Consider the following 25092-nt stretch of genomic DNA (forward strand, 5'->3'; position numbering starts at 1 on the left):
CACACAGTCTCAAAATGAAGAGTACTTGCTTCAAAACAGCAAAGTGTTCCTACCAAGAAACCTGCAAAAGCCTAAGTCAATTGACAGAAATTATCAGTGCCTAAAGGAAAAGTTGGCTTCTAGCAGTTCTCAGTATTTGTTGAGGGAATAAAATACACAACTTAGTCTCCATCAGTTGGTTGTCTGTATACAATAACAACTTATGTGTTAGTTTTGCTTTAATCATTTCCATCAATCAAGTCAATCAGTCAACTATCTCTTCAATGAACCAGACTAAATGTGGTACACAGAATCCAAACATATGATTAACAATAACAACAAAAGTTAATGTCAAACTACTTAATACCCAAAAATTCTAAGCTAGAAAAATAAGTCATTGGTATAAGTTATTTAGATAATTGTATCCAATACTAGTGATAGTAGTGATCTAAAAATTTCCACAGGGATGTAGGATATTTCAATAAGACACTGCATGAATAAGATTAGATTTTCTTTAAGAAGGAAGATATTTTATATATCCATTTTAAAGCTATTTTAATGTACAAAAGCAAACATATTAACTAAATAAACTTCATCTGTTCTAAAACATAAATTATTTGCAAATTCATTTACTATTACTATTGATTAAGATAAAAATTACACTGAAAATCTTTTTCATTGTCCTGTGATCCCCAAATGTTGGCAAACTCAGCTTTACTTTTGTGACTACTGGCTCATTTTCCTTCCACTAGAAGCTTTTTTTTTTTTTTTCTAATAGAGATGCTTTTTAGTCTAACACATTACTCTACCATATGAAGGTTTGTGCAATCTCCAAGTACAAGGTAATCATGTAATGTTGAGAATAGAAACTATGCAAACTCTATCTTCCAAAAGATATTTCTGTTAAATACTTGCATATTTTAAAGCTTGAAACTTTCAGAAGTGGCCAGATGCTAAAGTAGGCCAGTGTTAAGATAAGCATTTATTTCCGTTTGGAATCTACGTGGTTCATAAGGGTAGTTCCTTGAGAGATATAAAGATAGAGCACATTAACACATTAGTAATGTTTAATTCTCAAATCAGATTCTCAAAATAGAAATATGTTCAAGATTTTCACCTAAGCTTGAATTTCCCTTTTTATTGGGAAAATTATTGTACTTGCATCCTTCCAAGGGCAAAAAGCAGAAGATACTCAAACTTTCCTGTCTTGCTAGTGAGAATCACTGAAAATTATAGTTTAGACAGTATTTAGTCAAAGTTTCCAAACTGGTTTCCATCAGGCAGTAATTGATATCTTTTGGTTAATTTGAAAGCAAAATAAAACAAGTAACACTTCACGAGTAGTTAAATGTAAAGTCTCTGCTGTTGGCTAGATTTAAATTTAGCCAGCAATACCAGATACCACATGATGACAAGAGTTTTTGGTGGAAATTAAAATAGGAATATGAATTAATGATTACTTTAACACAATAAACAAAATCTTCCAAAATGGAGTAGAATAATTAAAAGACATTTCATATAAAAAGCTGATAAAACCCCTGAAGAGGTTCTAATATCTCAGATGAGAAAGCGGATTTAGACAACTTTTTTGTAATTGAAAAAAGAAAATATTTTAGTATCCTTTGGTAAAGTCCTTTTTCTTCTTGTAGAGTAATACATAATTTAATAGGTATAGCAAGCTGGCTTCATGGCTCTGCTACCTGCACCGTCACTCAGGGTCCCTAACTTAAAGGGTCTCCATACTTTGATTAAGGCTCTGCTCTCATTGTCTTGAAATTCTTATGAAGTTTTGACCAAGGGGCTCTGAATTTTTAGTTGGCACTGGTTCTCACAAATTATGTAGCCCTGTAGCTATGCCTTTGTTGTCTCCTAGTATTGATTATTTCCCCTAAAAGACTGAAAGTTACCCAGCGAGCTTTACTTTTTCAGTGTTTCTCATGCCATTCCCAAAGATGCCTCTCACACTAGTGTCCATAGGACTACACAGAGGGCTGAGACTTTGGTGTCTTCATCTTTCCATCCATGTGCCTAGCTCAGAGCTTGATACAGAGAAGTTACCGTGTGAATGAATGAGTGAATGGATAACAAATTATCAATGTATACCTGTTGACTTATTTAAGTAATAAAACGGTCAAACTTTTAATAGTTTTATATTTGCAGTGAAAAGTGACTAGGTGGGTTGGGAGAGATTATAGGTAAAATATTCGAGGAAAAAAGCTTTCTTCAAAAGAAAAAATAGAATTGAATTGATGGAAAGTTTAAAGCAAATAAAACTGAAAGAGAAGTTGAACATCAAGTTGAATAAGAAAGGATGAATGATTAAAAATAGTGAGATCTCTCAATAAATTACATCCTAAGGTGGAGTCTTTCTTCTCAAAATTTGATTTAATAAACATCAGATTCATTTGTAAGTTGTAATGAAGGAAATGAAAATTGTCCAAGTTTTGAGAAAGAAGAGCACATAAGGTACACATTTAGGAGGAGCCAAAGGATTATTGATTATTCTTTGACTATCCCAAGAGTTCTTGAACTACTGTTTTATATTAATAAACAGAGCAATATGAATATAAAATTTAATGAAGAAGTGAATTTTTGAACTCTTCTGTCCCTGGGTGGAGTAAATAGAACTCTTGCTCTGATCCCAGTTACTGCTAAACACATTTTATTCTTTAAACCACGATAGTTTCCTGCTCTTATATTGGCTTCGGGAAACATTTCTAATATTCATTTTTATAAAATAAAATAACAAAAAACTAACACTCCATTCTCTGGAGTTTTAATATTGTGTTTGACCAACTCTCATATTGCTTGGGAGTATCAGTTCTTTACAAATCTTGTATTCTCCCCTGTTACCTCTTAATGATCAATCTCCTTTGCCCTAGAAACATGATACAGTTCTATCTATCTGTAAAGAGGTTCCCATAACATCGTCTAGCCCTACGTTCTGTTTTGTTGTTATATCACACTTGAATAAGTGACTTAAATTGGGCACAGATGTCCAGGTGTGGCTTTAACTTCCTTTTGTATTTCAGCAAAATAAGTTATTTTAACATATTCGTTGCTTCTGTTATGGCTCTCCAAATTATTTGTGGTGCTACGATAATGCGGGTTTACTGAATATTAAATATACAAGAGCAAGTGATTTTATGCTTCAGATAATTAAAGGAAAATTCAATTTTTGGAGGATGACAAAAATAGTGGAAAAGAGGTGAATAATAGAACTGACATTCACAAGCAAAATGAAGCAAGAGTGGAAAAAAGCATTTTGGGGAAATATAGCTTTAAAATAGTGAATGGGTAGAAAAGCGGGAGACATTACTAGTTAGGAACACTCAGATTTTAAGCAGGCAATGACGAGGTCTTAGGGCTAGACACCTGAGCTCCAATCTGATGTTCCGAAGAGGCTTGGAGAAAAATTTCAGGACTTGATAAGATGTACAAAAGTATTTCAAAGACTATATTTAATGGGAAAGGGGATGATAAAAAAGTAGCTTCTATCAATCTTCAGGAACACAGATATAATCTCCTAAATCCCCACTAAAATAGAATTACAGGGTTATAGAAACTTATCGCTGGCCACCCAAGAATGTTCCTCATGGTCAACACCGAGCAAAGTGATCTGCTGAGACAATCCAATGATGCTTTTCTATGGGAAGATGTACGATGGAATTGTCTTTGCTCTTCCCATTTTTATGTGACATATACTTGAATAAATGTACTTTAAGGATTCTGGTACTCTAACTGTAGCCATCATTAGAAAAACTCCATTTAAAATGCTCAACTTTGGTCCTGTGGCCTATACACATTAGGCCTATACATTAGAATTCCCCAACTTTATAAATCAATGAATGGGAATGGGAGAAAGAACAGCAGGGTAAAACTATTTTGAGTTTTATTTCACAACTCAACATGAGAAACTGCAAAAGTCAAGCATCCAAATTCCTTAAATTACCAGGAGCTGTTAACAAATAGTAAAAATAAAAAAGGAAGAACCAAAACCCCTAGTTAAGTTTTTAAATCTGTCTGAGACCAACCAGGCAGAAGAGGCAAGTTATTTTTACTAATTTTAGAGAAGTAAAGCAACTATGTAATAAAATATTGGTGACTTGATCAAACTCATTTTGAATGAAAGCTTGAGTTGAATGTTACATGAATATTCAGACAATAGAAACTTGCTTGAAATTTCTTTTGAGTGTAATTTTAACATTTATGCATTTTTGTCTTCTCCTAGGCATAAAGCCAAAGGCTAAAAGAACAGAACACAAAAAAGCTGAACCTGAATTATGTTCTAAACTCTGTTGAGTTTAATTTTACTTACAAAGCAGAATGTTGGTTTAAATTTGCTCCTCATAACCCTGTAAAAATACCTAGTTTCTTGTTATCAGCCTCTAAATTGTGTTATCTATTTGGAAAGCTCCAATTTTAGGAGCATCATTCTAAATTACTAGGCAAGTGCTACACAATAAATACACATAATCTAAAACAGACCACAACAAGAGAAGAAAGCAATTTTCCATAAATTTGACTGCAATATGGTGTTTGCAATTCCATGAGCCTTATAACTTCAAAAGTCATAAAGGAAAAATTTTCACCTAAAGGAATATCATGAAGATGAGCACTTTAAAAGGTTGTTGTTTTGTAAAAGGGTAATAGAGATACACATTCTTGATACAAATTTGGAGAAAAGTTCAAATAATCTTTGGAATAGAACACACACACATCCAAAAATGAACAAAATGCCACTCACTCAGATACACACTTGTATCAAAACAGTATTTTACTTGGATCAATAATGGATTCACTACCAAAAATCAATAAACCTTTGATAATACATACCACTAAAACAAAGAGATGATAAAACTTACTATATGCCTTACGTTTCCTACTCAAGATTTTTTATATTAATGAATTCTTAAAAATTATGATTGGAAAACACTTCACGTAGATAAAAGACAAATCTAAAATACAAGTTTTTGCTATGGATTGTGAATTTTATTTGCAGAGATCATGCAAGGAGTCTTAACATACAATACTCACATCACTCAAATGTAATTGTTTAAAATCAAAAAAAGGAGGGGCAGTAGGTGAGATTCTGGTAATGTTCTAGCTATTGTCTTGAATTTAGTTTCATGGTGTATTCACATTTGATCTTTCACTGAGTTATACACCTGTACACAAATATTTTGTGGAATTTTATGTAGGTATATTGTATCTCAAGCTAAAAGAAAAAAAAGAAGAAAGAAGAGAAAGGAAGGAAGGGAGAGAGAGGAGAGAAGGAAGGAAGGAAGGATGGAAGGGAGGAAAGAAAGAAAGAAAAAAGTGAGGGAAGGAGGAAGGGAGGGAGGTAGGGAAGGAGGGAGGAAGGAAGGAAGGAAGAGAGGGAATAAGGAAAGAGATAAAGAAAGAATATGCATGCTAGGAGCTGCATTTCCCATACTGGGGAATAATGTGCTAAAAGAAATTTGTGCTACAGTCATTTACTTAATTCAAATAAGATGTAACTTTATAAAGCTGCAGAATTTGGCAGCCCAGTTCATACTGGAAACCACTTAACTGTCATTTATGTACAGACTCTGTTTGATATTTTCATACTTAAAAAATCCCTGTCACTGAACAGTTGCAAATGCCATCATATTAGGCATGCAGTTTTCCTGTTTGGGGAACCAGAATTTAGAAGTTAGTGGAGGGAAAAAAAAAATGCCTAGGGGTTCCATTAGCTTTGCATTTGAAAAACACATCAACACACAAACAAATTTTATCTCTGAAGTCCAAGTATCTGTGACTCAACTGTTTAAAATTTCTGTTGGCATTAAGTTGGTGAAACACTAAGTGACCACTTACTACTAAAGGTGTTTTAGATCCTGAAGTTGGATCTATAGGTTTTGTCTGTTACTAAGAAGCAGTTTTCCATGTAGTTTTTCAAAGACAAAAGGTTAAGCAAAAATGACATATATTGTAAAATTGAAAGTAAAATGCACAGTCCTGATGTGCTCAAAGTCCATGCATTTAAATTCCTTTGTATGATAATTTATGGTGATCATGTCTTCAGACTGCACTATTAGCATACTCACCCCTAACCAGAAGTTCTGCCTCATCTGACACACTGTCTGCTGTGGTCTGTACCCTGCAGCCATATCTCCCAGCATGCATCAGAAGGATGTTCCTGATCATTAAATCTGCAGAGGATGCTTGCTGAAAGAGGGATGAAGTGCCAGTTTAAAATGTTGCAAATCTGCCTAGTTCAAGGTGGTTTAAGGGGAATTTTGTACATTCAGTCATAGGGCCTATTTTTGTCCTTACAATTTATATGACAACAATACAGAAATCAAACATGCCCTATTTTAAGAAAGACATGGAAGTTATGTTTGCAACAATTGCTAATAAAGAATTTGAACATTTAATATTTTATATAATGATTTAGCAGCTACCATATTTAAGAAATATTTAAATATCCATAAACATCCTATATTTAAAAGGATAGGAAAAATAATCAATGAGCCAAATTATTGCTTTGACATTCTGAGACAGGTCTATACGGTGGCAAGACAATAGTTTTGAAAAGGAATAGCAACTTGTGGAAATTATGAGAAGATAGCACTTAAAAGATTATCTTGTGCAACTTTATTGAATGATTGCTTTTGTAAGTAAACTGTAGACAACAGGATAAGAGTGCTTAGGTGAAAGATTTCTGGTCCCAAAGCCATGTGCCTTTACTTAACAAAGATTTATTCCTCCCATAACCACCACCATCAGGGAGTAGGGTCAGCCTGAATTTCTGTTAATCAATGTAGTTATAAAACACAAAGGATGTTCAAAACACTTGGTTCTTGTTGGGAGCAAGATGATTAGAACATAGTTGAAGAACAACTGCAGTCAAAGAGATCAGTAAGTACCAGGGAAAATGTCTTTTAGATGTATCAGTTCATGGGATTAGTGATGATCATAAACATTAGAATGTTGGGTGCAGACTTTCATTATTTAATCTTGGCTTTCATTTACTCTATCGGAAAAGACCGATTTTTATGTGTGAGTGTGCACATCCAAAGATTTGGAATCCACAACTCATAAGGTATTTTTTCGGATAATGACATAGCAAAACTCCAATACACTCTTCAGTTTTCATGTTGCAGTCAAAAACAATTGGTTGGAATGAGCATAGATGCATACAGTTTGAAATAACATTTTGAAAGAACTCAACACTTCTCTTTAACAGTAGTTGAGCATATGAAAGGATGTTTAATGCAAGCTGAAGAGAAGCACTTCAAATTAGAGATCTTTTCTTTTTTGATGGAATAGGTGAATTACCTTAAAAAAAGGTGCATTTGTTTACTTAGAGGGCAGTATTGCAATAATTATTTGACTTTGGTTGCTTGCATTTATTTTGATATAGACCAATGGGTCATACAAAAATCATAAAAGTTAGAGGAATTTCTGGAAATTCTTTGGATTCTTTTCTCTTTCCTTAAAGCTCTTTGGAAAATTTTGTGAAATCATTGGAAGTTTTGGCCTCTCAAACTATGTGTATTTATTTAAATGAAATGCTTAACCCTGTACTGTTTTAAACCACTTCTTTCTGATATTTCACTTCTTTTTTTTTTTTTCCCTTTACATTAGTCTTATGATAGTAACTCTAAGAGTATTGAAGTTTTCTTTCATGAAATAATTGTTAAGATGTACTCTGGTTTAGTCATTTATAAGGGAATGTTTCATGGTGAGAATGCATTAAAATGTCATAACAATTATTTCAAAGAATGTAATATTTATCCAGAGAATATCCTATGCCACTAATTTCCTTAGGATAAGTTGGTACTCGTAAATTTATTTTCTCATCAATACTGGACTGTGTTTACTTCTTTCAAATCTGAAGAGGAAATTTATACTTTAAAACTCTGATTTAATATGGGAAAATAAAAGCAAATTATAAGCATTATAAGCTATAATTCAGTTTCAAATTAACATAACCTAATACGTACAAATCAGCTTTGATATATTTATCACTTTATGTAGTATGGCTCCATCTTAGGTGTGAAAATTTCTTTTTCCTCTTGGATTTCAAAGAAACTCTCCTAATAGGGTACTCAAATTAATCAGGAATCAATAGGCACACTCTGAACCCAGAATGGGGCCCATGTCTAATGGAAAATTCAAGGAGAGGTCCAAAAAATCAGAAGGGACTTTATTATTTCCAGAAATAATGCTTATGAAAGACTGTGCTTGCTGATTTTTGTTTTGTTGTTTTTTTATTGTCTTGTCTATTTTTCTCATATAACAGACTGGGGTAGTTTAACAGTGGAAAAGATGATTGTAAGTCATTTTTCAGGCTCACATTTTTGAAAAATGTGATAAAAAATGTGATAAATGATAAATGATAAAAATCACATTCTTAGGATTAAATAATTGATTGTCTTATTTTCCAGAACTTTTCTTCCCAAATTATTGATTTCTTTTTGTCCTGGATAAAAGTCCTCAAACCTCTGTCCTCTCTGCTGAATTATAGTAAAAGAAAAACTTAATTGGATTAAGATGAGTCTTCACTGAAAATAACAAAAAGATTCAAGGAATTCAGAAGGGTGAGGTATAGATTATCTTTCCTATGCCGTCCTTTACTTGGTTCCTGCAATTAATAGTGTGCAATACTTTATTAACTGCCTGAAACTCCATCACCATCTATCAGGAATAAAAAATCTGCAGCTCATTGCATTTCTGTCAATGTCAAGACTATCTGAGGAGTTGAAATAGTCTCATTTTGGCCTCATCCCTTCTCTTTTGGATTATACCTATATTACATTTTTACAATTCTAAACAGGAGAGATTAAAAGTAAAATGAACGGATTGTGAACACTAAACCTAAATTACCTGTTCAGTAGATTTACTGATCTTTCAAGAGAAGTAATGAGAAGAATTCATGTGGGAACCCATTATACTTAATCTTGGTCCACAGTATGCAGTTCCTGAGAGAAAACTTCCACAATTTAGTGCACTTTTAATGAAATGGTTACTTAACAACAGATGCTTGCTTTCTTAAGCTTAAACCTCATTTTCACTTTTTCTGTCTTAGGAGTTAGTCTCTCTTTTCTTGTTTGTTTGACACTTACTTTATATCCCATCTTTTCTTTGCTGCTTTTTCTGGCTTTATGAATAAATAGAGTTACATGTTGCTGCAAATGAACTTCCCCATAACCAGTACTTAACATAATGCTCCAAGCATTGTGCACCTAGCATGGTGCATGCCACATAGAGGGAGCTCAATAAATATTTGTTGAATGGTTGAAAAAAATGAAGACTCTTTATGAAATAGGCTGTTATATTTGTGATGGGCATAGCACAATGCAAAGACTACTCAAGTCACTATATTGTACACTGGAAACTAGTGTAACATTGTATATTAACTGTACTTCAATAAAAAAAGAACAAAGAAAGAAGCTGTATGTTCACCACCTATGAGAGCAGTAACATGGCTAAGTCATTTACATCTCTTGGTCACATAGTCTCTGAAATAGCACCTGACATTCTTGGAAGTTACCCCCAAGGTCTACTATAGACAGTCTCAGAACTGAGCTTGGTGCTAAAGTAGCCAATGATCACTGGGTAAGCTGACAAATGCACAAATGACTTGCTTTCTTCCTTCTCTGTGCCTGACATAACTCCTCCCTCCCCTCTTTTTTGCTTTCAAAGAAGTTAGGATGGGAAATGAGTAAAGATCGTAGAAAAAGACAATGGGAAAGGGTACTTAAAGAGTATATACAGGTTTTAGGAAGACAGAATTGTGTGAATTCCTGCTCTCCCATTTATAATTTTTTTATTAGCATATGATGTATTATTTGCCACTTATTAAATTTTTAAGTTGGGGAATTCCTGTATCATGTAGAACTTCTCTCACAGCAGCAATGTGATAATGCAAGTTAAGCCCATAGCAATATTTGGCTCATAATAAGTTTTTGATATATGTTATCTGTTAAAGGGAACTATAATTACACTCTTAGATGAGACAAATCTTTAATTGGTATTCACTCCTTCAACAAATGTCTATCAATATTTTCCATAGATATAGTAAATTTTCTGGTTTTATATCTACCTATCTATATATCTGGTTTTATATATATATATTTTCTGGTTTTATATATATATATATGAGAGATTATAGAGAGGAGATTATATACATTATATACATTATATATGTATATATATACATTATATATGTAAGAGTAAGAGAGATTATATATATATACATTATATATGTAATATACATTATATACATTATATATATGTAAGAGTAAGAGAGGAGATTATATATATATATATATATCTATGAGATTATAGAGAGGAGATTTTTATATATATATAATAATGTGTATATATATATAAATCTCCTCTCTATAATCTCATAGATATATATATAATCTCCTCTCTTACTCTCTTATAAGGAAACTACTGCATTCAGAATAAGAAGACCTGAATTCTAGCCTTACTTTAGCAACTTCTTGGCCCTACAACTCTGGGAAACTCACTCTATTGGAATAATAACAACTGCACTGTCTCTTTTATGAGGGAAATCAAGTGAAACAAAGTACATACATACATACATGAACTATTGGGAAATGCTTCAAAAGTGTAAAATACTCTTAAATACTTAAAAGAGTAAAATACTCTTAAATTTTTTTTCCAGCAGGATTTAGCAGATTTCTGTGCACATACTAAGGACTCTGAGAATGTTCAGGGAATGAGTCATCTAAACAACAAGATAGCTTAAATTGAATATTCTTGTAAACAGGGCTCATGCTGAATGGCTCAGTCAGAAGCCTATGGGGATGGCCGTTTCTGTGCCCTCCTTTAGGGTTTATTTAACTTTCTCAAGGGGCTCACATAGGGTATTTCCAACACTCCTATCCTCTAACAGACATACAAATCTTCTCTACATTTGTAGAGACATACATTCTTCTCTACAAAGCAAAAGTAAGATAGCATATGAATTCTGTGAGATGTGATTTTAAAAATATTTTCTAACATAAAAAAACTAGGTGTCAAGTATGAGACATGGATTATTAGATATTATCAATGTTATTGACATAAACTCTTGAATACTTAACAGATTTCCCTGGTACAGTATTTCTTTTTCCTCGAAGATGATTTGTTTCAAGTACCCTATCATGATAAGTTATAAAAAGAAAAATAATGTATATATATATTATTTCCTGATTTTTTTCCTTAAGCCTTTATATAATAGGGTTTACATTCATGATGGTATGGGTTTTATTATATTCTTAAAGAAAGCTGATATTAAATTGCATGCCTGAAATAGAAAAATTAATTGCTACTAGTGAAGAAGTACTAGACAAAATACTATTTGACAAAAATATTTATGTCTAAAATGATGAAATAGTCAGTGAATCCAACAATGAAGTGAAGACTAAAAATAGGTAAAAATGGCTCTCATATCCCATTACTAGGACTTTGGTATTTAATTTCCAACACACATTCAAATAATGTACTTTTAAGTATTAAGAAAAATGCAGAAACAGCTTTACTTGATGACATAAGTTAAAGATGAACGAGTTGAAACTCTTTGATGAACTCGGAATAGCCAGATACCCAAGCTAGATCACTTAGCCTTATAAGCACAAAGTCATGAATTCATGGAATCGGTCCACTATCTTGGTTAAAATGAAGATTAGACATTAGGAAGCAGCTCAAAGCAAGAATATACAAGACAAGTTACAATTAAATTTTAGTATAACAAATTTAAAAATAAAAATGTCAAGTCATATTTATTTCCTCAATGACAAAATTGGATATATGAAGAATAATGAATGAATGACAAAGTGATGTGTGTATCACATTAGTGTTCCTCCTTTCCCAAGGAGACATATAGGGCTAGAGAATGTGATATTTAATATGTCAGTCAATGTCAGACTTAGGTGGTGAGTTTGTTCCCTAATTCTTGAAAAATGTTTTTGATCTGAACATATGTGCATTGACTCTCTTTTCCCAAGCAGTCAGGTAAAAGGACATTCCTTTATTTATGATTAACATAAATGATCAAGATAAAAGGATCATGCTATAGACTGTATGTGTACCCCAGCCTCCCCACACCCAATTCACATATTGAAATCTAATCTCCAATATGATGGTATTTGGAGGTGATGTGTTTGGGTGGTATAGTATGAATGGGAGTAGTGCCATTATAAAAGAGACCCTAAAGTGTTCTCTTACCCCTTCTGTCATGTGAAGACACAATGAGAAGATGACCATCTGTCCCAGACTGAATCTGTCAGTGCCTTGATTTTGGACTTCCTGACTCCAGAACTGTGAGAAATAAATTTCTGTTGTGCATAAGCCACCCATTTTATGGTATTCTGTTATAAGTTGCCTTGATAGACTTAAATAAGCCCTAATGCTGATAGTGTCATTTCTATACTAATCTAGCACCTCTAAGTTAAAAGAGGCATGAAATAGACAAAGTCATATAGGTTATCAGTCTATACTTTCTTGAACTTACTCTTAACTCCTTCCTAACTGTTGCTAAAGTTTATCTTATATACCTGCTAAGAAAATCTGTTATATCCTTGTTTTATTGTTTATGCAATCATCACTGATTAATTCAACAGATATTTATTTCTGTGGGCTACGCTAAACTTTGTTTTTATATATATGTATATATATAGACTCTGCACTTGAATGTCTAGTTTAATCCAAGTTTTATTGAAAAAAAAAAAAAAGAAGAGAGTGTGGAGTATCTTTCCTCATATTTGCCCCTAGATTTGGAATAAATGTGAATGAGAGAAATAGGTATGTTATCTGATAAGTACAATAGTCAGGATCCAAAGAAAGATATTTTCTCTTTCTGTGTGCTTCATATAGTAGTAACAATCATCTCATGAATACTGATTTCTAAATTTAGGTTTCTAATAGTAGCTTTCAAACCAGCTTCTTATATCCTCCATGTTATCCCCTGTCTCTCACCCTTACCCATCTCACATACCATTGTTAGATCTGTCCTTCTTTAAAACTGATTTTATTTACGATTACAAAATCTTTACTGGCTATCTTTACTTATGGCCTACAAGGTGGCCCAACTTCTTAATGAGCATTTAAGGCTGGACTCAACCAACCTTGTCTCTCTATAATGGAAAATGTACTCTCTGCATCTTTCCTCAAGTGGTTCCTCAGTAACTGCCAAAGTCTCCATATTCTATCTCCTATGTTAAAGACTTTTTAAAATCTTATTATTATTATTTTTTTTTTTGGAAAGACTTAACTGACCACTAGGACTGATTACATAATTTATGTGCCCCACTATAAAGTGAAAACACAGATCCCCTTGTCCAAAAATGATTAAGAATGTCAAATTGGTGTCAGTGAAGCACTACACCAAGCACAAGACTCTTCTCAGTGTGGGGTCCTGTGTATGAACACTCCAAGCCACACTGATAGTGCCTGTGGTCTCCTGGAGTACATGCACATATTCTATGAAATGGTGCTCTTTGGAATAAACACGAAGGAGTAGGCATACATCTCTTTGTAAATTGTACAATGTCTGTATTTTCTCTACCTTAATGTTTGTATCTTTCTTTTTTAAAGTGAATTCTAGGGCCACCTGTGTGGCTCAATCAGTTGAGCATTTGGCTTGAATCATGATCTCAGGTCATGACATTAAGCCCTACATGGGGCTCCTCACTGAGCATAGATTCTGCTTGGGATTCTCTCCCTCTCCCCCACCTCTCCTCGCTCATTCTCTCTTTTTTTTTTTCTCTCTCTCTCAAATAAATAAATAAATAAATAAAATCTTTAAAAAATAAAAAAATAAAGTAAACCTTTCTCCCAATAGGGGCTCACATTCACAACCCTGAGAACAAGAGTTGCATGCGCTACCTACTAAGCTACCCAGGTATCCTTGTATCTTCTTTTCTACTCTATGTTGACTCGGGGTTTTTCTCAATGTATGTTGCATTAAAAAATAGAAATAGAAGAGATTACATCTTCTTAAGTCTTGCATTAAAAATACAGTGATGTAAAAAGTTGTTAATAATCAAGATAGAGAATAAATGTTTTTCTCTGAATTACACCATTGTCTAGTAATGGAATAATTTTAACTATCTCTCACTGAGCTTATGCTTCTTAAATTACCTCTCATTGACATTACATAAGGATGATAGAACTAGTCAGGAAACATTTTGTTCATTCATGCACTAATATGTGCTTTGTAAACAACTAGCAATGGCATGACCACTAGGAAAGCTCCAGAATTGTAAAACTTTATAATAGGTATATATTTTATTTTATGAGAGCTCATGGCACATGTACCATTATAAAATTATTCATTCATTCACTTATCATTTGTTAGAGTATCTATTTTGTCTAAATAGGAAATTGCAAATACTTGGCACATTTGAAAGTATACCCTCCTTTACTCATAGTTAATATGCCTGAGCTTTGACCCAACCTATTCATCCTGTTCAACACAGAGCTTCAGTTGACTGGAGTTGTTACAAGAGATAAAATCTGTCATATGTGAACTGCACAGGCTACAAGATAAGAGAAAAATTATACCTTTGAGAAACTCACAACGCAGTGTGAGTGGCAGAAAACTAGCTATAATACAATGTGATATGTTAAAGTAGTAAATAGTATAAAAAAAGCTTTGCTGGGTGTCTGGGTGGCTCAGTCAGTTGAGCATCAGACTCTTGATTTTGGCTCAGTTGATGATCTCAGGGTCATGAGATCAAGCCCTTCATCAGGCTCCACACTCAGCAGAGTCTGCTTGTTCCTCTTCCTCTGTTGCTCCACCTGCTTTCTCTTTCAAATAAAGAAATAAAATCTTTTTAAAAAATCACTGCAAAATATATCAATATTAGTGTGGAAAGACAGTTAACAAATCATTGGTTAGCCAATTCCTACAGCAGTTGAGAAAACTAAGGGCTAAAAGGTGTAGGTGACTTGTTCAAGGGCAAGTTAAGTGAGAAGATAGAAGAGCCTTGGGCACCTGACTCTCATCAAGACTACTTTTATTCTACTATTCTGCCTGTAAAACTAATCCTTATTTTGCTTAGACCTGTAGGCAATTTGATTTAACAGTATTAAAGCAAAATTTGGCAGGTGTGTCAAAATAAAATGGTTTCATTTTATAGTAACAACCATGAAAGTATTAGAAATTAGCTTTCCAAATAAACTACAGAAATATTCTGAGAGCTCATTCTTTTATGACTTTCATCTGCCATATCTAGACATGAAAAGTTATATCTCCCTTTAAAATATCAGAATCATCTTTCTGATCAACCTCATTTGTTCATGGCTTTTTCACCTTTCTGTGACTATTAATCTGGCATTGGGAGAATCTTCTATATGTGAATCATAAATGACTTAAAAAAAAAAGCCATTGACAGTTTATACTGATGCATCTTTAGTTGAAGGAGAATTGACAACACTTGACTTCAATGTTCAGAATTTAGACAGATCAATATTTTACTGATACATCAATGTTTCTGTTCTCTTTTTTCTAGTCTCATAATATTCTCGATTTATCTTTTAAGATCACCATTATTTTGTTATACCATCACATACAGAATAAATTAAGTTTCATTCGCTACTGATTTTATACTGCAACATAGTCAATATCTGCATGCAACTCTAGACCCATTCTGGTTATGGGAAGAGTGATCGGACAAGCATCTGTGGGATTTCTATTCTTTCCCTGAAATCAGCAAACCCCCGGCATAGAGACTATAGTAATTCTCATCCCACTCATCAGTTAGGACTATCATTGAACTGGTATTGTTATAAAGTCTTAAAGTGTCAGGCATATCACTCTGTTTCATTATTTTCACACAGAACTTTAGGAATGAGTCTGGAATGAGGCCACTTTGTTTGCATCTTTTTGTTTTTCTTGGTCACTTAGATGCAATTAACTTATCGTCCTGGGTCTCTGGCATGATGGGGAAGGCCAGGGAGGTTAATACTGCATCTAGAAGACTAAACCAGAAGAGATCTACCTGCTCTAATCTACTGTTTCCGTTTCTGTCTTTTCCCTGTCATTAGTTAATGACCCATTTGTTTATGATCTTAACTATTACTCCTCCTGGGTCATGGATTCTACTCCTGCCTTTTGATCCCCAACATCTCTCTACAGTACAATATCAGTGAATAATTGGAATAAAGCTTTAATGCTCCATATATGAATTAAATTTAATATCTTGAGATTCTCTTCACTTCTGCCCTGCTAGTGTTTATTCTCCCCCATTAATTATTCCTTTTCTCTTTCAGCAAGACATTGTACTAATTGGTGTTCAAAATTTTCACTGAGTCCATGTGACACCTACTCTATTTTAATATGGTTAACCATAATACTATACTGTAGCAAATCTCTCACAATCTATTTTATACTACATTGGTTTCTATGCTTTGTGGTGACACCTTTTCCATATAATGTTGCTCAAAGAACTTACTAGTCCTAGGACTTAGCCTCTTGTTTACTGTGGTAGATTAAAGATGTTCACATAGATTTTTCTACTTGTTCTCTTGAGAGGTAAATTCTAATTACATAGTCCCCAAATCTGGCCTGGTATCAGTGACTTTTTGATTTAATAGAATAGGAAGAAATGATGTCTTGGAAATTCTGTGGCAATATCATAAAAAGACTTGCAACTTCTTCCTAGACCCCCCTGGACTTTTTTTTTTTTTTTAATTCCCCTGGGGAAAACCAGCTATCATTTAAAAAGTCAGACTCTCCTGATGCTGTCATCCTACAAAAAAAAGTTAAGTTATTTATGTAGAGAGATTTCATGGAAAAAGAAATCCAGAAATTCCAAGTTCTAACCATTCTAACCCAGCCACCAGACTTTTGAGACAAAAAAATAAAATAAAATCATCTTGGGCATTCTAGCCCTGGCAGAACTGGGAATCCATCTAACAGCCAGAATGGATGTTTAAGGAACATAGTATATACTGACCCAAGCAGGCCATCTCCAGCCACTTGACTACCCTAGCTGAAGGCTCAGCCATTGTGGAAAAGATTCAAGCCATCCTTCGGTTTCAGGCCATCCTTGCTGTTAAGTAACAGCAAATTCCTGATATCCTGACCCACAAAATAGTGAGCAGCACAAAATAGTTGTCTGTTTATAACACTAAGTTTTGGAGTGCCTTGTTGTACAACAGTGAATAACATAAAATAATTTTGTACCTATAAGTGGGTGCTGTTGTAACTCAAGTCTAAACATGTGGCATTGGCTTTGGGGTTATTTTCAGAGGCTTTGAGGACAATATTAATGGCAGCTGGGAGGATCTCAAAGAGACTATTGATAAAGACTTGAAAAGCAGCGAGGAAACTATTATAGGACACTGAAGAAAAGATGAACCATCATGCAGTGCTGGAAAAGTTAGGCAATACAGTCATCTGAGATGATGTGAATAACACACATTATTCAAAGTGAACAAACTTTGAATTTGCTTAAGGAAATATTTTTAGGAAGAAAACTAAAAGTACCAACAGGTTTCTTTTAGCTATATAAAATAAGGTATGAATACAGAAAAATGAACCAAAAAGAGAGAATCACTCATTTTGAAGCAGAATACTAAGGAAATCTGAAGGAGGCAGGACTATAGATTCAAAAAGAAAACACTTCTCATCTCGTCTCACCAAATGGTATGGGACTAGCAGAGTAAGAAATGGCCTTGGCAGACATCAATACAGGGTGCTACAAGAAAAGTATGTCTCAAGGTAAAGATCAAGGTATGTGGGTATAAGACCTTTTGTTTATACTAGAATATTTTTCCACAGTAACCAGACCCCCAGTCCAAGACAGGGAAGAACCCAAAGAAACTTGGTGGAGACCGGGAAAACATTGAGGGGATGACAAATGGAGGTTGGAACAAATGTACTTGAATTATGAACTGGCAGAAAAATTAGCAAAACCATTGCCTATGGTAATGTGGAAGATACAAAAAAGTTCCTAATGAAATTATGGATTGAATTAAGATGATTTATAAGGAAAATAAGTATTAAAAGTGTTAACTGACTGACTTCTTTTAGTTGCCTGTGATAATATATAAGAGAAGTGACTTGAGTTAAAAAAAGATCATCCCCAGGGAGAAGTTAGAGGAAATATTTCCAACCCAGAACTTGCTGGTTTGAAAAATAAGCTTATTTCTCATTTCATATTCTTGAGCTATAAATGGATGGAAAAAAGAAAAGGCCTTTGAATCCACTGAGTAAATATCACCCTAAAAGCCTTTTTAACTATATTTTGATCTTGTGAGTATCAACCATAATTGGAATTTATTCTTAAAAAAATAAAGATGATATTCAATTCACTATACCCAGTGTCTAGCCCAGTGTCTGGCACATAGAAGCCTCCTCACATATATGGGAAAAATATGTTTTTTTATGGAATGATTGCTATGGAATGTGTTGACAGTTTGAAAGAAAAAATGAGCAAGAAGAGTGGAGAAACTTTAAACCTAAACTTTTTGCAAAAATATAATATTCCAAATCGAGTAATTAATTTAAGAATTTCTAAAGATGAATTTGCCAGTTAAATACATAACTTTTGTTTCAAGTTTTCCTTCAAAATTCAAATTTTTCAGGTATTCATATCCTATTTGTAATATTATTAAGTATTTTAATAAGTACAATCTTCAATAAGCCATTGTATTATTTCAACTATTGGCTTCATGAACAACTACTATTCTTTTCCTAGCTTAATTTGATAGTTACTAATGTTTAGGAAAAAGATTCTGACTGAAAAATACTTCACTGTCAAAGAAGGCAATCTGTTTAAGCACTGTCCTTTACAGTCATGAAGATTCTTCTCATCAACATCAAAAATACTTAGGATTTAGGGAATTTAAACACATCAATGTCAGAAAAGACTAACTGTTCAAACTATTGCTTAGACTGTGAGCTACAACAGCAATCTTTCAATGAAGATTCAAACAGAAGAATAGTTCTGTTAAAAGAAAAGGTCAAATTGAGTAAATGTATCAATCAAAAGCCAAGTATGAAAAGTTCAAGGTCAAGGACTCAGTCAAATTCAACTGACATTTTGAAAGCTAGTCAAGACATTTTATCACAGAAAACTCATTTTTAATAATAAGGATTTGTACTTACTTAACATATAAAAATCAGAATTTATTCAAAATCTTAAAAGTCATCATATTCTCCTACTTATCACTTTTCTTTAGCTATGTTATACAGCTTCTGATATTTCAAGGAATATTTACAAGACTCTTCAAAATTTCACACCTGTGAACTGATAGCAAAACCAATAATCATATATGCATATATATTTTGTTCTAAGATTTCACGTTACTAGGGCTTGTATTTTTCATTATATGAGTCTTCGTGTGTGTGTATGTATGTGTGCATTTATGCTAGTAATAAAAAATAAAACATGTTGATCCCTTTTCAAGAAAAAATGACATTGTTCCATTTTCTAAGATTATTGTTGCTTTTAGAGGAAATCTTTATTTAGCTTTTAGAGGAAATTTTAATTTTTTGTCCAAGTATTATACATATATAAATATATTCTTAGCCATAGCAAAGAATTCAGATTTGAGATTATTTTTCCATTTTGGAACTCTTTCAGCATAAATATTTGTCTGATTCTAAGAACATCAGTAGAGTTTGAGTTATTTTCCATTAATCGAGTAGGTATACAATATTTAAAAAGGAAAATGTGATTTTTGGAGCTATCAATGTTCCCTCCTGAAAAAAATGGTTAATGTGCATTAACATTTTAAAAAATTATTTCGCTGTTATTGGATACCATATCTGGAGACTTTTTTGGATTTTGGTCTTTGAAAATCACAGAACCTCAAAATTAGGTAGATCATTATGAGTTATTGACTCTAAACTTTTCACTTTGAAGATGAAGACTCAGAAAGGTGACATTACTCATCCAATGTAATACAGCTAAGTAGGGACAAAGCTGGGCCCACATCAAAAACTCTTGAAAGCCTCTCCCAACCTGATCTACCAATATTTTACTATATAATGATGTCACTAAGTAGCATAATTTGAAACTCTATCATTACTGTGAAAATTCTGGAAGCATCTTTTTAAAATAAAAATAGTTTATTATTTTACCCTGCAATCCATTCCTGGAAATTTATGCCATAGAAAGAAAATTATTAATATACATAGATACAGAGGGTTAGAAATGTTTCCTGTATCATTCTTCATATATGTCTCAAAACAGAAAACAAAGTTAATATTTATTAATAGGGAAATGGCTAAATAAATTGAGGTATACTCTACCATGGACTATAATATACCTATAGAAAAGAATGAATTAGATATATATCAAGTAGCATGAAGAATTTTCAGCAATTTTGAATAAGAGTAATGGGACACAGAACAAATATTTAAAATATGTTTTAATTTAAAAACTAATAAAAATATTCCTGAACATATATAATTTGTCTAGGATCACAATAAGACAGAGGAAAATATAAGAAGTATCATATTAGGATATTAACAGGCTTAACTAGGTATGCCTTCTCAAGGCATCTGTTAACAGAGTCCTCACATTTTCTTTTGCTCAATGTCAGACTGGTCTAGCACTATGGTTGTATGTTAGCATCTATAGCTGTGTTATGTTCATCTTCATGTGACATATTGCTCTCCATATATTCTTCAAAAGTGTCTATGCAAAGACACTTTGCATATTTTAATCTTAGGGAACCTACTTCAGTATTGTCTTGCTATTATCTGCTCTCCATGTTGCTCAATCCAGCATAACTGTGTAAATGCTGGCAGCTACATTCAAACCTCAAAAGCATACTACCTTGCTTTTAACATTAACAAATACTAGTGGGGGGCATCTGGGTGGCTCGGTTGATTAAGTGGCTGTCTTGGGCTCAGGTCATAGAGCTAGCAGAGAGTCTGCTTCTCCCTCTACCTCTGCACCTCCCCTGTTGTGTGCACTCTCTCTCTCTCAAATAAATAAATAAAATCTTAAAAAAAAATTAGAACTATTGGTGGGTAACATTGACGACATAGTAAATGTAAAACATGTGATGCTAGGTGAGACCTCAATGGCTGGTTAAGAATTTCTAGACACAGGGAAGATGACATTTTATAACTGTGGTTCAGATCTTCAGATTTGACTAGAGCTTAATGTCACTAGGATGTTCCAAGCTGATAGAGTTAATCTTTATTTTTGGCTTGGTCACGAACGTTGTACTATGTGTCAACCACCTGGAAATATTCTGTTATATTTCTTTAAATTTATTTTGGCTGCAGATGAGATTTTTGTGCAGACCCATACACAGCCAATATTTGAATTGAATTTGAATGAATCTTCTGGTATATTAAGCCATTCAGTTGAATTGACTTTTCAAGTCCCTTTGATTTCATGTATTAAGATTATAATCATTACTAAATAAGAAATTCTTGGAGGATTTCCTGAAGAACTTTGATGGTATTTATGATACTCTTTGGTGTTACCAGCTAAAAATTAACCTTATGAAAAGTTAATTTTCTGCCATTATGTTCACAGATGGAACCTTTAACTTTGAGTAGAACTTAAACAAAACTATCTAATGTGCACTATACTAATTATAAACTTTGTCAGGTTTTGCATTTCTTAATATACCTTAGTCATCTTTGTTTTTGTCTTCAAGTATATTTTAGAAGTTCCCTATTGATATATTTATTTCATATAAAACAATTATTGAGTGTATAACTTGAAAATGATATGAAATTGAACTAGTTAATTTTTTCACCTTTACTATTTTCCTTGGATTAGTCTACTGTTATTATTGTTTTATAGGATAAGCTCTTCATTTAATTCTAGATAGTGAGCAGTTTTATAAATATTTCCATTCTCTTCAGTAGTTTAAACTGTAGCAAAATCAGTGATAACAAAAAATTATGATGCCAACCATTCATTAATGAGAAACAACTGGAAATGTTGGCTGAAACAGCCTATGAATTTATTTTGGGTTTGGAATATTCAGTATGTCCCTCTTTTTAGATGTATTTATAATCTTTTCATCATTCATTAATAATAAATATGCTTTTGTTCTTATCAAAATATAACTAAAGCACAAAAGTCACTACAACCAATTTTTGAAGAGATACTTAACATGGATTATTTTAGGATAGATAAAGAGGCGTATATTGTAAATATCTTCAGAATATGCTATGTTTCTGAAATGCCAATTAATTCATTTTTAATTAAACAACTAATCTTTTTCTGTTAATTTCTTTTTTCTAACTATTGCCTATTTTCTATTAACAGGTAAAGTGTTAAAATTTCCTAATATTTTAAGAAGTAGAATACAAGGCATATAAAATAGAAAAACGACTTTCTTTAGCCACATCAAGCACTTTGACTGGCTTAGTTCAATAAAGATGAATCAATTCAGATAGTGACTACATACAGCAGTTGATATAGTTTGTGGTGGTAGTGACAGCATATGTTATTTTAGTGTTGTGCAAATGATTGTTCCCTAATGCTCATTTTCCCCCTACATAATATCACATATATAATCTAGCTTTTTGTTTCATCTTAAAAAATGATACCATAGTTGAAGTTAAGGATCACTTGGACCTGATAATTATTAGACTGTGTGGTAGACTGTTGCAGTAATGGCCCCAAAGTTTTTCATGGCTTCTTGGATCCACACCCCTAGGCAACCCTCTCCCATACTCACTGCACCTCACGAAGTGAGTTGCTTTTGTCAATAAGACATTAGCAAACCTGGAACCAACCGATGTTTGCAATGTGCAAGTGCATTGGAGACTGCTGTTTTGGACCCTATAAGAACCATGTGGCATAACCTGGGCTAGCCTGCTATAGGGTGGGAGACCACTTAGAGCACAGACATAACATCCTAGCTGTCTTTCCCCCAGACAACTCCTAGTGGACCTGATAGCTGACTGCAGATGCATATAAAAGCCCACATGAGAAGAGGAGAAAAAACAACCAAGCCCCGCACAAATTACTGATCCATAGAATTTGGTCATAAATTGTGTGAAATTCTTTTTGCAGCAAAAGCTAACAAAACAAAAATTGGAACTGTAATTGAGTGAGACTTTTGTGGATCCTGGGAAGGGGGTTGCAACTTGAAGAAATGTAAAAAAATTGTGGTCAGTGGACAGACGGTAGTAGATTGCAAAAATACCTGCAATACTTTGCAGTTCTTCCCAGCAAGCCTTTGCTTCCTTACTCTTTGGATCTGATATGGCTTTATAATCGAATGTGACAGAGTGATGTTGAACAAGTCCTGAGCCTCAGCCTAAGGGATCATGATGCTTCTGCTCTCAGACCTTGGAACTGTGAGTCCTCTGTGTGAACAACCCTGGGCTAGCCTATTGGATGATAAGAAACCCTGGTCCATTTGCCTAGTGGCGAGCTAACCCATTAACGTTAGTGCCTCAAAGCTGACTAGCAGGTGACTACAGGTGCATGAATGATTCTTGCTGAGACCATGAACTTAGCTCTAACTGCTATTCTATAAAATCATAAGCTAAATAAATGATGGTTTGAAGTCACTAAGTTTTTGAGTGAATTCTTTTGCAGCAAAAACTAATACGAACTATGTTTGTTTAATGTTCACCTCTGTATGCTTAGGATAACTAGTCCTGAATTACCTTCTCATAGTTACAGGAAACAAAAGGAAATATGTACAAAAACTATTCATTGATACTTAAACTGTGAAATATTCCCTAAAGGCATTTATGTATTAATGTCTAAAATATAAAAATAAATATATAAAAGGATTATTCCAGTCAGAATTTTGGTACGAGACAGAATGTGGCAATCAGGCACCCCCCCACACACACTCCAACCCCAATCCAGGCAATCTCCACCCCCCCAATAAAAAAGTTAGCTAACAAAAAGTGATTTTTAATGTCTGTTGCCTGAATACTCTTAAATAGAAACATCTTATTGAAATGCTTGCATCTGTAACATTAGCTAAACCTATTTTAAACACTAAAGACTTTGCAGTAGACTGTTTAGAATCATTACAGTGTGATGGAAGTGAGCAAAGTATGTCACAGGTCTCTTACTTCAAGAAAACCAGTCTTTCAGTTTTCCTTACTACTTACATGATGGATAATGGCAATTAGACAGTGGATTTCAGAAATGCTTGTGTAAAATACCATCACTATATTTAATAAGTATTTTAAAACAAATTTATCAGTATGCTTTATTTGTGAGGCTATCAGCAGTTAAAAAAGATAAACGATATTTGATAGCTTCAATTAGGCTTATTAGTAAGAAATCCTTGAACTGTTTAGTACAATGTTGTATCTTCACATGCTAATGGATTCTAAATTATTTTAGCTAATTTTGCTTCAAGATAGTTCTTTTGGTTTTGCAGATGTGTAAGGTATATGACAAGATATTTAGAAATTATCAGTTAGATTATTACCTTACCTTACTAGTTGATTAAATAAACTTTAGTATTATCCTTAATAATAAATTCAATTGAACATTAATTAAGTCTTTCTGCCAATGACTTACTTGGTTAATAATTCAAATTTCCCTTTCATAGTTTACTTCTCTCAACAGTACAAAGTCTCAATACTATAACACTTACCACATTAAATAGTTATTTAAATATCTGTATTGATTAGCATTCTAAAAGAAAGATCACACTTTAATGAACCATGTATTTCCTGCCATAATGTAGTGCTATACATATCGCATGTAACCATTAAGTTTTTGTAAAGTGAGAAACTGTACTAAAATTTTCCATGATATTGGTTTTTTTTTTGGTATATTCCTTTTGTTTGTTTGTTTTTGGTAAGGTAGTTTAACAAATGAGCAGAGAAATGAGGAAGTCCCTATATATGAGCATAAAATTATAGTTGTTTATATAATAACTAATTTAACAAATGTTTAGCAAATAATCTACCAGGCATGATACCAAGTGCTCAAAAATGGTGAAGAAGATAGATATGATTCCTGTCCTCAAAAATATATAATTTAGTAAAGGAATAAATGTGGATGGAAGCAGAAATTCTTATTTTACCCTGTTTTCTTTAATTGTTTTATATTTTTATAATTGCTTCTAGAATAACAAGCAGCCTCCTTTAAAAAATCACATATGGCTTCTCAGGAATTATCTCAATGACCCTGAATATTGAATCTTAACATTGCAGTAGTT

At 33.2% G+C, this 25092-nt stretch overlaps 1 protein-coding gene across 3 annotated transcripts in view; it reads right to left on the reverse strand.

The window, feature by feature from the left end:
- The window catches only part of CNTN5 (contactin 5), a 1319804-nt gene that overhangs the window by 116410 nt on the left and 1178302 nt on the right, over positions 1–25092 (reverse strand). For all 3 annotated transcript variants that reach the window (XM_032852733.1, XM_032852732.1, XM_032852734.1), the window contains one exon: positions 6051–6171. In XM_032852733.1, the coding sequence (XP_032708624.1) occupies positions 6051–6171 (121 nt within the window). The remainder of the gene's footprint in view (positions 1–6050; positions 6172–25092) is intronic.

This window comes from Lontra canadensis, unplaced genomic scaffold (assembly GCF_010015895.1).
Source record: "Lontra canadensis isolate GAN:19392208 unplaced genomic scaffold, GSC_riverotter_1.0 scaffold7, whole genome shotgun sequence".
NCBI classification, from domain to species: Eukaryota; Metazoa; Chordata; class Mammalia; order Carnivora; family Mustelidae; genus Lontra; species Lontra canadensis.